The sequence below is a fragment of the Colossoma macropomum genome, unplaced genomic scaffold (assembly GCF_904425465.1).
Source record: "Colossoma macropomum unplaced genomic scaffold, Colossoma_macropomum, whole genome shotgun sequence".
In the NCBI taxonomy this organism is placed as follows: Eukaryota; Metazoa; Chordata; class Actinopteri; order Characiformes; family Serrasalmidae; genus Colossoma; species Colossoma macropomum.
Window position 1 is genome coordinate 34,857,420 of NW_023494787.1, and position 20,274 is coordinate 34,877,693.

A 20,274-nucleotide genomic window follows, 5' to 3' on the forward strand; every position below is an offset into this window, starting at 1 on the left:
TGTGACCTTCAATTTCTAATTCCACCCCTTACTTGTTTAGAGAATTATAAAGTGATTCTGTATGTGTTTGATATCACTGAGGAAGTTATATCTTTAGCCTTTTTGCATATTCTTTCTTTCATTTCATCTTGCATATCAGACTGCATTTTAGCCCCCAGTTTTCTTTTTTTTTGACTCTGCTTTTTCGTAGGTCAGTGCACGTTTGGGCGATCTTTAGTATCTCAGTTATCCTTTTCCAGCCTCAGCTGCACATAATCACTCCAACTAAACCATCTAAGCTGAAGACATGAAAGCCTCTCTCTCTCTCCTCCTCTCACCCTCCCATCTCTCTCCCTCACTCTCACCCTTTTTCTTTCTTTGTGCTATTCACTCTCTCCATACATTGTTGATCTTCAGTGACATACTAATGGCACTGACCTCTCTTTGTCCCTCCAGATCCCCCCACTGTCAGAATCGAGGGATATGATAATAACTGGTATATGGGACGTACTGATGCCTCACTGACCTGCCATGCTGATGCCAACCCCAAGGTTGTTAATGTTACTTGGACAACGTAAGTGACCTTAAAGAGAAACCACGAGCATAGGATTTTATTTAAAGTTTGAGGATAGTGGGAAATTTTGTGTGCATTCCCTTTATCCAGTAATTGTGGACAGCCAACATGATTTGCTAAATCATAAGTTTGTATCTACTTTGCATGATCAGTCAGTCTATTATAAGCTATCAAAATGTGGTTGCCTGCTGAGACAGATTTTCTTTTTGCATGGCCAAGCACAAATTGACTCTAGGGGAAAAAAATAGCATACAGTAGCCATTAGCACAGCTACTCATCCCATAGCAGCTCACATTTGGTGAAGTAAAACAAGTAATGAACAGGTTTTATCCCCAGACAAGCACATGGTTGTGAGCTTAGCAGTCACTATCTGTTTGCCGTCAACAGTGTCTACAGGTCTGATGTTAAAGAGTCGTTAAAATATTTCCAAACAAAACAGTCTGACAACAGCCAAGAACTTGCTTTCATTTTCGCCAAAACCTTTCAAGGACAACATAAACAGCAATCTTTCTTTCAGCTATCTACAATGCCTATCAGATTACTTAAATTCCAGTGGGGTGGCATGTTAGCAGAGTCTGTATTTTAAAATTCAAAATTGCATTATACATGTTTTTTCATGCCAGGGTATTGGAGCTGTGATTGTAGTGTAATCATATGGATTTCACTGATTTGCATGGTCAGTTCAGTCTAGAAATTAACTGAATATCAGGGTCAGATTCAGTTAATCATTTGACATCAACAGATGTTCACTGCCTTTTTTATACTGTTACTTTATCTGGTATTTTGTTAGACATTAGATGTATCTTTGTCTCTTGCATTTCATGCTCTGTTTAGCAGGTTTTAAGACATGAACCATGCCATACATTGTCCCATATGCTTCATTTTATGGATGCACCAGTACTACTTTTTCAATTCCGATAATGGTACTGAAATGTGATCACAGCTGCAGTTAATGTGAATTATTGTGCAAAATACTTAAAAACAAAACTTGAAAATATATATAGATAAACCTGTGGTGTATACACGTAAGCAGGCAGAAGCTTTTCTGACTCAGCAATAACAGTACTAAAGGTTTCACATCTGAATTTCTCAGGTCATTGTCTCGTCCATGCTTCTCGTTCACTTGCACTTAGATTTACGAACATCAGGCTCTGCTGGAGTTCAGTAAATGTTAGTCATTCATGCTATCAGTAGCAGCGGTTTTCAATGGATTTATCAGATTGATTGATAACTGACCGCAAGAACAGGCCTCTGTGTGATACGGCTGATCAATGGAGCTGCAGGGAGGGCTTTGCTACAAGCTAAACCAAGGCTAAAGGCTATCATTACGGCAAGAGACTGGCAGGTCCTTCCATATTTCTCTCTGACATCTGCTTTCTCAGTAACAACCTAGATTATCATTAACTCAGACTTTAACTGACCACACAATGGCAGATGAGGTATTACCGAAAGAAGTATGGCTCAGCCATTCAGCTCAGGAGCTCCTGTTAGCGGTTTTATTCTTTTTTTTTTGCATCGCCTGCCTTGTTTTTGGCATGCCAGTGAAATGTATACCTTAGGAAGAATTCCAACTGGTATATCACCTTCTACCATTGCCTTACCATTAAATACTAGTGTTACAGATTTTGCTATGAGCATTTTTACTTCTTGTAAACATACACCACTAATGTATTGTTAGGTTACGTCCACTGGCACACATACCCACGTCACCCAGCAGCATATGTCCACATCAGAAATGGCTTTGTGGTATCAGTCATAGGCATCAGTATCCCCATCGCTGATACTGATACAGTGTTTAAGTGTCAGTATCAGAGCCAATACCAACACGGTATCGGTGTATGTGCAGCCCTACTTTATTTTGAACTTTATTTCTTTCTTCCTCCCTCAGAAACTAGTGAGATAAGCTTTTCATAGGATTTCAGGCGGTGCTCTTTCTAATTTCTAGGTCCTCCCAGCCCCCAAAATAATGCCACAAAGTGGAAGTTACAAAGCCTGTCCATGTGATTTGCATGCAAAAAGAGAGTCATATTATAGCAGAGATGCTCTAGAATTCAGCTGGGGAAAGCATGAATTCCCCTTTTTTTTACGTTTTACATCTCATCAGAACACTTATAATGCTTAGAAGATTCTTCAGACAGTGTGTCCCAAACAACTTTTGCTGTTCCAAAGCGTAATGACTCTATTGATAAGTCATTGGTTGATGACAGTATAAAAGTATAAATATCACATGTAAATGTTATTTTATATTATTTGACAAAATGTTTTAAATTAATTTTGGCTTGTCTAGTTCTCTATCAGTGTCCCTCTCATGAGTAATTATTGCTTTTCAAGCATAGTTACATGTCAGTTATCGCTCTATTGGCAATCCCCAAAATTAACCAGTTACTGTGGCTTGGAAACTAACATAGGCTAGCATTCCTCTGAAAGCTGGTTTGTCTGTTCTCAGGGTGTTGGGAAACCTGCCAGCTACAGCAAAGGTGGATCAGAACAGGCTGCTGGTGCAAAAGGTGGATGAGAGTGTGAATACCACCTTCATCTGTGAGGCAAAAAATAGTCTGGGATCAGGCAAGAGCCAGCTTACTGCTGCGGTCATAGGTGAGTAATGACAGAAAGAAAACATGTGAACATGATTCTCACAAGCACACATACACATGGGTGACAAATTAAAGGAAAAACCTGAATAAATGTATGGAGAAACATAACTAGTGTAGATGCTTCTAGACAGGTGGGCATGATACAGTTGAGCATTCTATGCGGCCTTACTTTTGTATCAAGATTGCAAGAGGGAAAGATCTAAGTGATTTTGAAAGAGGTTTCTAAGACTAATCAATGTTTGAATAGGAACAGTGACTAAAGTGACATCTGCATTTAGATCTCTGGGAAAGACATCAGTAAATATGGTTGGACATTGGAGTTAAAAGTGTACATTCAATGACTGTGATGCTTGTGCACTAGTGTGAAATGTAAGGAAAAACAGAAGAGCACCTCTTGCACAAATTACTGATAATGTCCATGCAGCTACAACTACATAGAGAGGGATATTATAGTATAATTGCAGTGCTTAAACCTCTCATTACAAAGACGAATGCACATTTGAGAGTTCAGTAGAGTAAAAAGCATTGGCACTAGTTTACAGAAACATGGAAAAAAGTGATATGGTCAGATGAGTCTTCCTTCACCATATTCTTCACAAGTGGATCAGTGCATGTTTGGCATACACCAAGACAGGCCTGAATGCTTGACCCATAAAGTGATACGGAGTTGTTCTGACCGATCACTTTTACCCTTTGATCAAACATTTATATCCTAATGGGAGTGGCCTCCTCTGGGATGACAGTGCCCCCATCCACAGGGCATAGCGGGCCACTGAATACTACTAAATACTATATATCACTTATATACTGCAGCCTTTGAGGGAACTGAAGTAATATCTTTTCAAAGAACAGTATTGCATCTCTGCAGTACAGTTTCAGACTTGTAGAATCTATGTTAAGGTGCATTGAAAAGCTTTCTAGCTGTTCGTAGTGGCTCTTACTAAGACGCTTAAGGTTGGTTTTTCCTTTAATTTGTCACCCATCTGTAAATATATACAGGCTGATACTCTGATCCATGCATACATATGATTACACACACACGCATATGCTTTTGTCATACGCTGTGTTAGGCTTCACTGACTATGAACAGAGACCTACTTCAGACTTTGCTTTTTTGTTGGGTGGGCTCTAGTAGCCAAATCAACTTACATGGTGGTTGGTTTTCTAGTACTTAAGTTCTTCTGACCAAATTCTGGGGTGTTTTCTTACAAAGCCGTTTCTTTATGGGACATTGGTTGGTGTGAGCCAGTTTGCCAGGTTATCTTTTTTTTCCTTTTCTTTTTTTAATCCCTCCTTATTTTTCTGCCCCATGCCTAACATCAGTAGAGTAGCTCTGTGTCACTTGTTCCTTTTCCATTTTGATTTACAAAAAAATCACTTGGAGACTTTATTTTTTTATTTCTCTATTTCTCTCCCTCTGCATGCGGCAGTGCTGATCTGCACATTTTAAATTTAGTCGTTTTAAAAGCAGTTCCTCTTTTTGTGTTCATGCATTAGCATACGCGCACACACACACACACACACACACACACACACACACACAGACACACATCCTACAAGCACTGATCCAAAACACACCCTCTTGGTGGTCCAGTCACTTGAAATGTCACTATTCTGTTTCGATCTTAGCCACTGAAAGCTTGCTTAAGCGAAAAGGGCTGCACAAAAAAATCTCTCTCGCAGCTGCAGCAGGGCTGCTGGCACCTCCTCATGCCAAAGCAAGTAAGAGGGCCGCATTTAGAATCCGTGGGAATCCTTTTTGGAGCCTTCGATTCTCTCGTGGGAGAACAAAGGCGCTTTGTAGGAACAGTGTAACGCAAAGGTGTGGGAGGTGGGCAAAGTGAGCCGCTCTTGTACCACCAATGGTTCTCTTTTTTTTTCCCCTCTGATCACAGTAGCGGGGGAGAGTTGATACCTCGACACGGTTTCTTTGACACTTCCCTACAAGTGTACCCACTCTTTCAACGCAAAAAATGCACATTCATAGTGAGCATGACAACAGCTAGTGAATTATCCACTAGTCCAGATGTTGCTTTACTCTGCTTACGCAACCTGCAGTTTTACATCCTTGTCATATCAGCTCGCCTTGTCTGAACACAAAGATAGTGATAAAGTATCAAAGCGCTAGTTCATTGTTCAAAGACCTCCTCTGTGTTCTCTTTTGAAGCCTGGAAAAGTTGTTTTCCTTTTTCTTTAAACAGCTTTGAAGATGAGAGGATTACAGTAGTGTCTTGAGCATTGTGGTCTATGTGGGTGTGTTTGTGTACCACTGTTTGGGATTGTGTGCTGTGACTGTAATAGATGTTGAGAGACGTGTGTAGGTGTGCTCTCAAAAGATAAGGTACAGCACTGAGTTTGAGTGTGCTTTACACACACACACACATATACAACATACACACACACACACACACACACACACACACACACACACACACACACATACATATATACAACATACACAAGCAAGATATCCTGCTATGATGAAGCTCAGCGGAGCGTAGATCGTGCTGGAGCTGACGCAAGCGGAACCAAAAAGCTCCCAGCTCCCTGTCCTCCCCACGTCTCTGCGCCTGCATTTCACCACTCCCCTCCCCTTGGGTCCGTTGGTCCAGCTAGAAAGCACAAGCAAGCCAGTCAGAGTTGGAAAGCATGTTTTTCAAGAAGATACCTTCTGTGCTGAATTCCCTTGAAGTCACAGCCACTCTTTTTTGCTTTCCTTGAAAAGAAAAGAAAAAAATCTTGGAGGAGGGAAAAAAGAACCTGGGTGACACAAAGCTAACACACTGATGTTAGTGCTTGCTGAGAAGTCACTTTTCATTAGTTTCCCCCTCCTAAGTTATCCTGTCAATGGAAAAAGCAAAAAGCTGAGGGGTAGTCACCTTCAGATTCTTCAGAGGAAGCTCTGGACTTCTTCCTTTATCTTGGCTGGCCCATTGTTGTTGGCACCAGCAGGGAGGGGTTTTGTGTGCATTACTTGTTTGCATCTGCGGCACCTCTAACCCATGCCCTGTCTACTCTGTGTACATGGGACAAGAGTGCAGGACCTGGTAGATTACCAAACATGTCACCATCAAATAAACAATATTTTATAGCTTGCATTGCTGCGAGAAGCGTCTTTGAGAGATGGGGGAAAATCAAGCTCCACTCTTGCTTTAGACCTGAAAAAGTCCCCAGGGGTTTCTGTCCAATAAAATTAGGACTAAATATTGTAAATCCTAAATTCTTTAAATTCTAAAACTTTAAACACCGCAGTGTCACTGCTGGACTGAGAATAGTCGACCAACCAAAAATATCCAGCCAACAGCATCCTGTGGGTAGCGTGACCACTGATGAAGGACTAGAGGATGACCAACACAAACTGTGCAGCAGCAGATGAGCTATCGTCTATGACTTTACATCTACAAGGTGGACTGACAAGGTAGGAATGTCTAATAGAGTGGACAGTGAGTGGACACAGTGTTTAAAAACTCCAACAGCACTGCTGTGTCTGATCCATTTGTACCAGCACAACACACACTAACACACTACCACCACGTCAGTGTTACTGCAGTGCTGAGAATGATCCACCACCCAAATAGTACCTGCTCTGTGAGGGTCCATGAGGGTCCTGACCACTGAAGAACAGGGTAAAAGGGGGCTAACAAAGTGTGCAGAGAAACAGATGGACTACAGTCTGCAATTATATAACTACAAAGTGCAACTATATAGTAAGTTGAGCTGATAAAATGGACAATGAACATAGAAACAAGGTCATAATGTTTTGCCTGATCTGTGCATTTTCACTGTGTTTTCCTGTGTTCTAAAAAGCTGCGTTTAGTTGCTGCCTACATAAACGTTTTTTAATCATTTATAAGTGGCACCGCATGTTTCTAACATTTATTGATCTTACGGTTAGTAAAGACTTTTGCATGCTATCCATTTCAATAAAGCATAGACAGGACTGACAAATAATCTGTGGTTTTTCGTTTAAGCTGCAGGACTCTTGATTTAAAATTGCCTTCAAGAGTGCTATAGGAGAAAGAGAAATAACTTTTTAGCTTTTTAAATTGGAATGCATCTCAACTTTTTAAATTGGAATGCATCTCAAGTTACTCATAAATGTAACATTTTCACTTTTGATTTGGCCACGACCTTAAAAATACTAAGAAAATAAACTGTTATTAGCAGCCATATACCAACTCTGTTACATTAGCGAAGACTTTTTATTTTAAGTTGTTGGAGAACATGCAGTGAGTAACATTTGGACTACGCTATCATGTCAAGTGATAACATGTTTTTGCAACCTATGTGACCAGAATTCCACCCATTATTTGGAGATATGAAGTTGTTATGACAGCAGTCCTATATATATATTTCCACACCATATAGAAGTTTCAGTTTTAAAAAAAGTAATCTTGGCTTCCCCAAAAGCATTACTTCCCCCTCATTCTACCCCAAACCACTAATTGCTAATTGACACCAGACACTCTGGCCTCACTCAAATAAGTGTTCCCCGACTTCAGGCCTCCAAACTCTTGCCTTCCCCTATAGGACTAATCATAATATCAGAATGCTCTATAGGAGAACCAGTCTTGCTCTTCTCACTGTTTGAGGTGGCTAGACTCTGCAGAAGTCTGTGACTTTCCTGAAGCTGTTACAAAATCCTGAAATTGTTTGCATGTGCAGCTGCAGTAACATGATCTACAATATCTGTAGACATCACCAAACCCCACTGAATCAAGGACTTATTCATCTGGTTTGGCACAGTTTGCCAAGATCAGCTGTACCCCCGCATTGCCAAGTGATGTATATTATCCTTAGTCTGCAGGACTAGGCCCTCAGAGCTCAGTGGCTCATATAAGGTGAGACAAACCCCAGAGCAGACCGACATCTGGCTGGGGCTTATCAGGTTCGGCTTGCAGCTCAGTGAGAAATAAAAGGGACATGAAGAGACAAAGGTAGAGGCGGCAAATGCACATGGAGCTATTGCCTTGCCACAATTAAGTGAAATGTCAGAAAGATGCCTGCCATAAGTGTCTGGCCACCATACATCTTGAGCACTCACTGGAGGTTTTCTGTTAACTTCATCCAAATCCCCTTTTCATTTAGTGCTTGACCAGGTGTAGGGAAATTCATGATGATGTATGATATGAAACATAAACATAGTTCAGTGTGCAGCGACATCTTTCAGCCTACAGCTGAAAACTGTCCTTTTGGAACAGGCGTGGATGATGGAATAGGCTTCGTGGTCGGGAAGAAAATGTCTTTCCTCTGTAATAAGTGCTGCAGCTCCACTTTCCTCAACATACAGACCCCATTTACACGTGGTCACTTATTGTGAGTAGTATTTGGATTATATCCTAAAAAGATTTTAGCCACATGCATTTACACTTGGTAGTCAAATGCATCTCCGGTTAGTCAGACTAAAATCCGATTGCTGTGTGGAACGGAATGCGCAAATCTGCTCGTTACGCAGCAACCAATTACCAATTGTTTATCCAATCAGCCTCTTCATCTGCAGTTTGTTTTGCACAGTAGTGTCTGTCCATATTGCTGTTTCATTTGTTGTGATTCTCTTCCTCACAGACACGGATCGGTTTTGGTTGTATTGGGAGGGGGTTTAGATGCTCGAATGTGCCTTGGAGAGATGAATGCATTTACACTGCTAAAATGTGGCTCAAATGCATCTCAGACCACCTCCTGAAGTGGTTTAAATGATCGGGTTTGTATTTATTTTAAATGCATCTTGTATGCGTTTACTCTTGCATTTTTATGTGGCTTAGCCTTATCCAGATATAATCCTGATACTCAAGAAACATGAAGTGGCCAGGTGTAAATGGGACCACAGTCTAATTTGTTTCTACTTAGATCTATCTATCTATCTACCTACCTACCGACCTACCGACCTACCTACCGACCGACCGACCGACCAACCTACACTGGGATCATTTGTCAGTTTTTTGAGAACAGCACAAAGTTATCAAATAATAAAAATATACTATAATTATCTATTTACAGCAGTTTCTTGATTGTCTGTGATTATCTACTTTGAGATTTGATCACTGCTTGATCTTTTCATCTATTTATCTGTTTGTATATCTACCCATCTATTTGTCATGGTTATTAAAAAAAATAGAAGTCATGCAGCCTTCTGAAAAGCATTGGCACTTTTTTGGGAAATTGCATTCCTCTACTTGCTACCAACTGCTTAAAAATGCTAAACATAACTAATGGCCCCATGCCATGTTTTCTTGGATTTAATTCTAAGTGTGTGCTGCATTAAAGCTGTTTTCATGTCTGGAATGCAGGATGGTTTCCTGGAGCATTTGTGAACATTCTGCAGAATAGAATACATTAAAAAGATCCATTTTGGGCATGGTTGGTAAAGCACACAAGTAACTCCAGATGACTCCAGTTTGCGAATTTCTCATCGGGTAAAAGTTCCATCCACCTAAAAGCTATTACACTGCAATTCCAGGTATTTTGATCCAGAACCTAGGCCTTTTTAAAGATTTATTTGTGCGAGGGTTTGTTTGCAATTTACATATTCTTCAGGGTCCCAAAAGCTCCAGGATGCTGATCAAGTGTGAAAGCACCATAAAAATAAAGACATAATTTGCTGAGTTAGTAGCAAATGGGTTTAGCATGTAATTTAGTCTTGTGATTGTGTGTGAAGATTTGCATCTCTGAATGTATAAACAGTTATGAAGTAAGAGCAGTTTGCAGATGAAAAACGTAGTGCTGATTTCTATGGGTTCCCAGTGATGAACAACTGATGTTAATTCCTTACACTGCGGTGCACAATAGTATGAAAGGAGAGGGTCACCAATTAACTAAGTGCTATATGTTCGATGATGAGTGTCGGACTGCCTGGCTTAGCAGTAGTTCAGGCTGCCTGATGGCTGGCTCTTGCTATAAACCTTTAACAAGGGTTCATTATCAGCCTTTAGCTGTCCCACAGCTCAAGGTGTGCTCTACTGTCGATCTGTTAAATCCCTGCTCCCTGTTGATGTTGTAATCCACTCCGCCATGCTTACTCTCATGTCTTTGATGTGCATCACGTGGTGACATTAGGAGGGCAGAAAAATCTTGATGTGTGCCTCGGGAATATCGCCCGCCACAGATCGAAAGTGAGAAACGTGTTTGTCGGAAATATCCTCCGAGGGGCCCATACCCCCCCCCGCCTTCTCCCGTCACACGAATGTGTTCACTGGCGGAAAAAGTATCACTGACAATGGGGTTATTAGCATCTCCTCAGAATGCCAGGGAAGCCCAATTACAAATTGAAATGTGCTTGTCGCAGGCCTGCCTCAGTGCTTTTAACATGGTTGATGTAAACCCCCCTCTTCTCAATTACACACACTATAATGATAAGTTTATTTAAAACCATTTCACTTGAAAAATGTTTTGCTGTAATTTGCCGCCTTTGCTTGATCAAGGAAAAATGCCTGATTATGTAAAACCTTTGGCTGTGCCAGCAATGCAAGAGGTCCAAGCACTTCTTTGCTGTTTGATTCCTGGAAGGGAATAAACTGGCCATTGCTGCCAATTAGCCAATAGTTTAGCAGTGAGTAAAGTGTCAGTGGGAACTGCCTGTCTGCATAAACCCTTCAATAACTGAAAACAGTGTGTATAGAGCAAGAACAAGTATCCCGCTGAGACTGCCCAGCAGCAGTCAAGCTCGAGTTCTTCCTTTCTGGCTGGTCAATGGGAATCTGATCTGTCTGTATTTTCTTTTGCTCTGTGTCATGCTGTATTGTCTCAGAAGCCTACACACTCTAGCTTTAGCGCCATGGGAAATCAGAGTATAGTGTGAACTTTTTGTGTAAGCATTAGGTTTCATGTCAGTTGAAATACATTAAATTCACCCTTTAATGTCATTGCCTGGATCAGGTGTATTACAGTGTTTTCACATATAGTTCGTTTTAAAAGAACCGAACCGAGTTCTGTTGAAGTGAACCTGGAAGGGAACCAACTGCAAATGACCTCAGTTCGTTTTGTGTTCACAATGTAAGTGAACTCTAAAGAGGACTCAGTTTTCGGGATCTCAGACCACAACTCCATTAGAACTCAGACCCCTTTCACAGCACTGTCTGTGCGCACAGTGTTCGCAAAATGGGCCGCGTTCTCTGATAAATCCGAGCTATCAGGTGACGAGAAGAACCACCAGACCCGCCTGCTTCTCTCCTATTGGCCGCGCTGAAACGATTGGACGAAGTGCATCGCGCAAAATTAGAAAAACGGCCCTGCGGGTCTGCCGCGATGGGCTCCGTGTTCAGCTGTGCTCCTCACTGAAGCTCCACCCGGCGAATTTGCATTCATTCAGCGTTTAGAGTGAAAGCAGCTGAAAACTGCGCTGCGTGCCCAGCTCGAGCCTTTAACACGGTATAATCACGCGGGCTCTCGCATCTGATCGCTTTAATAAGTCAGCGCTGCTGTAGATCACGGACAGACTTTATCCTGAGTAGAACCGTATAAATGATCCTTGGTCTGTTTACCTGCTGAAGTGAAGACCGTGGCTGTGTGTACGGTGAGCCTCGAGCTCTTCACCATAAAGCAAAGCTAAAGCGGACTGAGGCCGTTTTGTTTTCACAATGCACAAATTAATCGAACCACAAAACGAACTACAAACGTTGAGAGGTGGTCTCAGTTCGGTTCGTTTCTTTTGCATATGTGAACACGCCAAACGAACTCGGACCCCTCTAAACGGCCCCAAAAACGAACCGAACTGAGACCACCTCTCAACGTTTGTAGTTCGTTTTTGGTTCGATTAATTCGTGCATTGTGAACACAAAACGGCCCCAGTCCGCTTTAGCTCTGCTTCATGATGAAGACCTCGATGCTCGCCGTACTCACAGCCAGTCTTCACTTCAGCAGGTAAACAGACCGAGGATCATTATGAGGTTCTTACTCAGGATAAAGCCTGTTCGTGACAGCAGCGCTGACTTATTAAAGCGATCAGATACGAGAGCTCGCGTGATTTTACCGCGTTAAAGGCTCGAGCTGGGCACGCAGCGCAGTTTTCAGCTGCTTTCACTCTGAACGCTGAATGAATGAAAATTCGCCGGGTGGAGCTTCAGTGAGGAGCACAGCCGAACACGGAGCCCACCGCAGACCCGCAGGGCCATTTTTCCCATTTTGCGCGATGCACTTCGTCCAATCGTTTCAGCGCGGCCAATAGGAGAGCAGCAGGCGGGTCTGGTGTTTCTTCTCGTCACCTGATAGGACGGATTTATCAGAGAACGCGGCCCATTTTGCGAACACTGCGCGCACAGACAGCTGTGAAAGGGGTCCGAGTTCTAATGGAGTTGTGGTCTGAACAAGAAGTGGTCTGAGATCCCAAAGGAGCAGAAAGAAGACTGAGTCCTCTTTAGAGTTCACTTACATTGTGAACACAAAACGAACTGAGGTCATTTGCAGTTGGTTCCCTTCCAGGTTCACTTTAACAGAACTCGGTTTGGATTTTGCACCCTTGCTGAAGATAGTACCTAGCAATTGAACCTGGAGGATTTTATGGAGAGCCAAGCTGACCCACTTTATTAGTGACTGAAGAGCAAGAGCATTGGTTGAATGATATGGAATATACTGACTGGTCAAGTCTAAGGAAAACCCCAGGACCTCAAAAGCTGATAATTTGGAGGCAGAGGAGTGTATGTTTATCGTGCGTACAGACTCATGCCCTCCCTTAACTTCCCGTCTCTTCCTGAAAATAAATGATGTCTGAGTACTGTCTGAAAAGCCATCAAGAATGAATCTTTGGTATGCAACCGTTGTATGAGTGAAGTAAACTTACTGCTTTGCTGTGGTTTAACAGAGCTGTTTTGATTTAAATAACTAATAAAGTGAATCCATTTTTTTCCTTTATTGCTTTTTTTTTCGTTACCGTTTAGCATAATGCATAGTGAATGGAAGTCTAGAAGTGCATCTAGCTTGTTCTGAGGAGGCAATTTCTGCTATAGAGTTGCATATACCTTAAAATCACATATTAGTGATAGTACAGTGTAGGGAACACTTTCTACACTTTTCTACCTTTCTTCTGTGCAGACAGGTGGGCTGGCCTATGTGAAAAGATGCAATTTTTTGCAAACTATGTAGGCCACTCAACGGCATTCCCATTTCATACTACCAAAATATAAACTGCACTGCATTAATCATATATAGACTTCTATCTTAATTATGAATGGAAATGTTTTTAGTATGTGTATGTATACCAGGGCTGTAGTCAAGATCTGGCTGAGATCTTATTCTTTGCTTCCATTTATCTTTTCATTGGTCTTTCATTGTTTGTCATTTGGCTGTTAAAAGAACAACAATACAAATAAATAGTTGCTGTTGGAACAAATCTTTGTGTCTTTTATTATAATTTTTTTTTTTTTAACAATTTCAAAATGCCAGCTGCAGTTTACGTTGTCTCAATTCCATGATGTACAGATCCATAGAAATGGTCCAAAATAGCTTATCTTGTTATATTAGCTTGAAACATCAAATAACAAATATCCTTCTCCTGTGAAGTTTTTGGAGATAAAAAGTTTTGTTCCAATAGCGACAAAATATAATTTTTTCAAGGGCAGTTGCTGTCAGTCGAGACCTGAGACTAAACTTGGCAAGACCAGTGGCTGAGGCCAAGACATGTCGGCTATTTTCTTGTACAAAAATTAAGCCTAGTCATGAAATTTGCCAGATTTTGAATGTAGATTTTCCACTGAAAGGAAAATGTTGTCCGGGACTAGGCTTAATCCCTGACGCTGTGTCTGAGACCAGATTTTAGTACTACATCATTATTATGTACAAAATGTTAGCTGTATTCTGACTTGAAAAAGGCCTGTTGCTATCTCTGCCTTTATGCTTGATTAAAATTCTGAATTATCAGTGCTTTTTGAAAACCTAGAACCTAGCAAGTAGACATGGTTGAAAAACAGCTAAAGTCTTAATGATTATTATAATTGCCATACCGCTAAGCAGGCTGGCCTAGAAAAGGCATTTTCACTTACTGACTGACTAACTGATGAACTTTGTTGAAACACACATACGCAAGGAGTGTAGCTTTCCAGCTTGGTGTTCTCTTTGATAATGCAGTTTAATTTTTTTTTAAAAAGTGAAAATGCATATAAGATAAATTACATTTTAATTGTAATTTTTACACAATGACTGGGTTTCCATTCAAATATTTCGGAATTTCGGCAAAAAAAAAAGACAATTTAAGTTGTGTGTGCGTCCATCCACGTTTTACAGTTATGTGAAGAAACTTTAGAAGATGTTGGCTACTGTGATTAGGGGCTGCATTGAAACAAGCAAAATGGAGAGATTTAACTCGGTTTTTGCTTTAAGTAGAATCATCTTTACAGCCATTTGCCATCTTTTTTATGGCCATGTTGTTTGCAGCGCATAGACACTGTGCAGGACGAGTAATGGCCCACCTAACGAGGGCTGAAATGTCTGCGCCACCCCAACGACATCCACCTCACATTTGGGAATGCAAATGCACCAGACAGTTCTAGGAACAACTTGTGCAGAGCCATTTACGAATGAGCTTTGGATTAGGCATATTAGACGAGATAAAGATTAGATTATGTCAAAAGCAACCTTTCAAAAAGCTCCAGATCAGACCTTCTGTAGTGGCAGTCATTTCTTACTGACTGCTTGATACATCATTATTTATTCAAAAAACCTTTTCCATTACCCTTTTTCACATTTTGGCTTTAGCGAAATGCAAAAACATTTCCACCTTGTTCTAGTGGAAAACTCTCTGTGCAATACTTCTGTGTATTTTCGTATTTCTGGCTTTTTTCCATTGAGTGCTCAACATACACAGAAAACTGGTGGACGGAAAACCCGCTAATTATTGCATTCACATTAAGCATAAATATGCTGTTCTGGAAATACATTTTAATTTAAATAAAGCTACCCATAAAGCATCTAAATTTTATTTTGAACTCAACATTGCATATATGAGTGGGAAAACTTGTATTCAAACATATACATTTGCCATTTTACATATTACATAGAAAGGAGCTTTAGAGGCATGTTATGCAAAGCTGCTCAGTGGGTGCCATCACCCTCCGAAAAAAAGACATGGTTGTGGTTTAATGTTATTCTGTAAGTCAAAAATGTTATTCTGTGTCGGGGTGTGGGTTTAGTTAGTGGGGTTGCAGCCAAGTGACCTTACCCCCTAACAGGCTGCTCTGTATGTGCCTTTTCTGCTGGTGTAAATAAAGAGCGCTTCTCATAGCTTAATCATGGCCTCTCCTGTGTCTCCTTCTTCGCCAAGAAGCTACAGTACTGGTCATTATGACTAAAAGTCATTCAGTCACCCGATTGCTGCACCAACCATCAATGTCTTCATTACATTAAACTAAACTACCACTTTGAGACTATTTGTTTGGCTTTAGGTCCTGTTGTGCTGTTTGTTGTGAAGGAAACATAATCATTAATCTATTTACACACAGAAACAACCTTAATTGTGAGTGTAATCTAGTGTCCAAATGCCTGCATGAAACATGTGCACATGAGGAGGAGTCAAGATTCTGCACAACACTGACAAAATACTTCTTAACTTGAAATTAAGCGCATCAGCAGCTGATCTGGGAAGGGAGGAAGCCCCCTGTTAAATGGTGGGAGTCTAGTATTTGCCCATAGTGTTTTATTGTTCTGCAGATCTGCATGCCAAATATACAAACACCTAGACAAAATGAAATAGCCTGTAGCGTAGATGCCAGAACAGCAGGCCTGATTTCTGAGCTTCTGTGCTTTGCACATTTATTTCCAGTTGAAGTGATAAAATTTTTAAAATTTGAATAAGCAGACAATGACCTTTTGTTCCATTGTTGTTAGTTTGTTATTTTGTGATTAGTTTGAGAAACTATAAAACAAATCTATTTCTTGATTTTTACACTGACAGTAACAGAAACAAAAGAGAGAACTGACTCATTTTCCTGTTTCAGTACTGTTTTTAAAAAAAAAAATTGAATGACCAAAAGATACATGGACTCTCGTGTTTCATGTGGGTGTGTGTCATTCCTTGCTGCATACAAGCTGTGGGAGCTCTGATGGCTTCTTGTCAGCTTTTTTCAGCTGATTGAGCATGGTAAATCAGCAATAGCCAAGAGCAAGCAGCGGGAAACAAACAAAAAAAAAAAGAACACTTAGCATGGTCAACTTGAGCGCAGAGTTTATCACTAGGGATGGGCATTTGATATTTTCATGTTCAAATCTGTAAGTGTAAAGTATTTGAATATGAACAAGAAAACAAATTCTTTTTAACTTTTTATCTAAAATGCCACACGGAGAGTTAATTTAACTAAGGGACACAGAGTAGCCACAGTTTTTTGCTATTTAAGTGGATTTTTGCGATTGGTAGTTAATACTGCATTCACTGTTTAAACAGTCACTTAAGTAGCCTTTTTACAGTCTGAAAAGCATGTTTCCAGAATCTAACCGGATGGGCGTTGAACCTGGCAGGTAAAGTGCTGCACAGAGGTGAACCATTTCACAAGTTTTCTGTATAAACTCTATGGTACTGTGTTGTATTGTACTCTTGTAAAACAAGAGGCAGATGAGATGGCTTTATTGATTGGAACATTTCGTTTTGCTAATTTAAAGGCTTTAGTTTGATTTTCATTTCTGTCAGAAAGGAATCAGAAGATATCTTGATATTATTTTGACTGACTGACAAAAACAGACTTTTGTTTTTTTTATCACATTTGTCTGACATTTTTTTTTTCACATTTTTCATGATGCAGGCTTTGGCTGAATTCATTTGGAATTAGGAGTAGTTGCATTAATTCAGAGAATTCAGTATGGGCTCTGGTTGCATTCATTTACAGTGGGCATTAGGTGGATTCACTTCAAGTGGGCATTGGTTGGATTAAGTGAGAGCTGGCATTTGTTGCATTCATTCAGAACTTTTAAAGAAACTTTCAATCCATAGCATATTTGTTTTTGCAAGTAAAAGAGGAGGTAATTTATTATAGTTTGAATTTGATGGAGTTACTTTTGTACATACAGATTTGTGGAAAGAAAATCCTTTTATATTTTTCCAGTAATTTGTACCAGAAGGAGATAATGACTTTATATTTTATTTTGATTTTGGTCTGCATTTAGGAGGACTCGGTCTTAACTTTGTCTCACTTTGACTTTGACTCAGTCTCAACTAGTCATGGTCTTGGACTTATCTTGGACTTGACAAAGGTGGTCTTGACTACAGCCCTACGTCCTGCACTGGATTTAGCATATGAGATGGTGAGGACCTTTTGAATGATTTAAGACTGGTTATTTAGGATTGGTACAAATTTGTCTAGGGTTTAGAAAGTATCACAGATGTAAAGTAATGAGAATTGTGAGATTACTTTTCCCTGAAAGTGAAGTGATCCCATTACAGTTTGTGTGAAGCAGTAATTTGGAATGGAAAATGTTTGGAGTAATTACTCCACCACTGGTCAGTGATGGGTCAGCTATAGTTCTGTGTTCTTGGAGTAGATTGTGTGTCTAGCTAACAGCTGTGAAAGGCTGATTTTGGACTGTATGTTAGCTGGTTAACTTCTTTGTGGGGTATGTGTGTATATTGTTGCCCCAAGCACTAAAATTGGCTTAATTGTAAAAATGCACATACTGCTACAATATAAAAGATAGTAATACTGAACCTACAAGTGTGGGGTGAGGGGTTTGTGGAGTTTCATGTACTGACAAATGTGTCCCCCTCACTTTTAAAATGGCTGCTTCACCCCTGGCATTATTTACCAAAAGTTGCAGAGGAGAGAGGGTGCACCCTGGCAGTCTGGCAAAACTAGGCTTGCTAAGTCTTTGCTGTTGCAGTGAAACATAAAACTACAAAGAACAATTGTTACAAAAATCCATCAGTACTGTATAAATCTAAAAAGTCTAAAATAAGCAAACATAAGGTTTCCGCTATTCTATCTAGATTTCATTCTCATTCAAGAGTCTACACACAAGTTTTTCTTTTTGTCTTGAGTTTGGCTTCAGTTCATCTTGCCAAGCTTAAAAGCAGCTCCAGTGCTGTCAAAATGCACAGAAAGAAACAAAGAAATGATACTATTAATGAACACCGACTTGGTCTAAGTACAAGAACAAGATGTGAAATCTATATGAATGACCAATCTGGACGTGGTAACATTATCACTATAATTGCATACTGGATAGGTGCCACTTTGGAACATTTCACAATATTCAGAGCAATGTGTGATGAATTAGTCGTAGCTGCAACCTTAATGGTACATTATGTATCAGACAACAAAAATATATTTTAGCCTTTTGTGTGTTCGCCTTCCTAGTTATATAAAGTTAATACTGATTAATTCACACAATGTAGTGAACATGCTGAAATATTGCTAATGAACGTATTGTATATGTACACATGCTTTTGCCATGGTATGTACACTCACTGCTACCAAGCAGCTAAAACAGAGTAAAATAAATGTAATTTCCCATGTGGAACAATTTTTTAGCACACCCTCGATGGCGTGCTGTGGAATAGTAATGCAGTGCAATTACTGCATTCGAGGAGCGTAAAGGATGTGCGAAAGGTCGACCGAGTCCAAGAGGCGTTCCGGCCGCAGCCTCATTGACATTCTTGCACAATAATGACCTTTAACAACCTTCATTGTTCTTCAAGCCTCTGTATGGTAGTCTCCTCTCTCATAGCACTTGTGAAGATGTTGTTGAAGTGAGGATACATGCCTTTCTTCCTTTCTTGTAATGCTCTTTGTCTGCATGTGCTGTCCTGTTTTTCCTAGCTCGAAAAGAGCAACAGGGATCAATAGCCAAATCTTGATGCCCCTCTCTTGCAAACCTCCTTAGAATGCTTCTCACACACTCCAAACCCTGAAGTAACAGCCATCAGCAACTGTGATTCATAGCATAGCTCGAAGAAACTTTGAAACCTGAGAAGTGTTAAAGTCCTTTTAAAGTACTGGCTATTGGAAAATGGATCCTTTTTACTTCTTTCATTCTGAGACTACAGGAAGATTCCTTTTAAGCAATTTTTTTTCTTTTGACAGTGGACCTAGGGAGTTTGTGAGATGACATTTCCCTGCAGCTTGTGTTAGGATAGGTTGGGGTGGGGGGCAACTAGCTTGCCTCCAGGTACTCAGGGCAGGCATAAAAGCCTCAGACGTAGAGAGTCACGTGGGAGAGAGTTGGCATAACAGAAAGTGTGGTAGCACCAAACTTGAATGTGGAGGATGACGGCCGTCCTCCTCTGCTGCGTTTTCATTGTTTGGAGTGGCGAGATTGGTTAGGTTAGGGGTTTACGATTGAGTATATTGTAAAGTTTAAGAACCCTAGATTAAAACAAGAATTAGTCTTTAAACCCTTAACATTTGGTCATAGTGGGTGCAGTGCAGGGTGTTTGCCCTGTGTGCCTCCCCTACTCTCTTTCGGTGTGTAATGGCTGCATGCTGGCCATTAGCCTTACTGATAATGCCTGCCAGCTCGATGAATAATGTAAGGCTTAAAAGTGGGGGCTGCCAGGGAGAGTGGCTGAGTGAGTAAGGCTGCCATTCCAAAGCAGTGAGTGAGTTGAGGGATGTGTGTGTATGCGTGTGTGCCCATGCATACCACATGAACTCACGTTCACCTCTAAAGAGAATGGATTGTTTTCAGGTTTTTTTTGGCATCTTTGGGCAAGTGTTTGTGTATGTTTTTCTTTTTGGAGAACATTGACCTTAAAGTTTTGTTTGGGCTTGGGGGTGTGTGATATAACAGCATGATATCATTATCATATATCGTTATCATGATTAATATTTTCAGAAACTTTAAACATATATTTGACATCATCTGCACTTGAACACAAAACAACTATACATGTCTTTAAAAAAAGATTAAAATATGATTGAACAATTGCAATAATGTATCACAATTAATTGTATTTGTCTCAACAGAGGTGAAGCCAGTAAGGGGTGGGGTGGTTGCCCTGGGCATCACTTTTGAACTAGCCAAAAGAAAAAAAATAAAAATATGAAGCATATAAGATATTCTCAACTCAATTGTAGTTAGATGTTAATATGACAACAGTGATATAAATGACAGAAAAATGAGTATTTTGCTGAGCAGATTTGAGGTCCAGTGATTTAATTTTTTATTTAATTTACCACTATGGTTATTACTTTTTTGCATTTGTTATGTTTTTACAAT

At 40.3% G+C, this 20,274-nt stretch overlaps 1 protein-coding gene across 2 annotated transcripts in view; it reads left to right on the forward strand.

Moving 5' to 3' along the window:
- The window catches only part of pvrl2l (PVR cell adhesion molecule related 2 like), a 186,675-nt gene that overhangs the window by 79,988 nt on the left and 86,413 nt on the right, over positions 1-20,274 (forward strand). For both annotated transcript variants that reach the window (XM_036567102.1, XM_036567101.1), the window contains exons 5-6: positions 436-553; positions 3,000-3,148. In XM_036567102.1, coding sequence (XP_036422995.1) covers positions 436-553; positions 3,000-3,148 — 267 coding nt within the window. The remainder of the gene's footprint in view (positions 1-435; positions 554-2,999; positions 3,149-20,274) is intronic.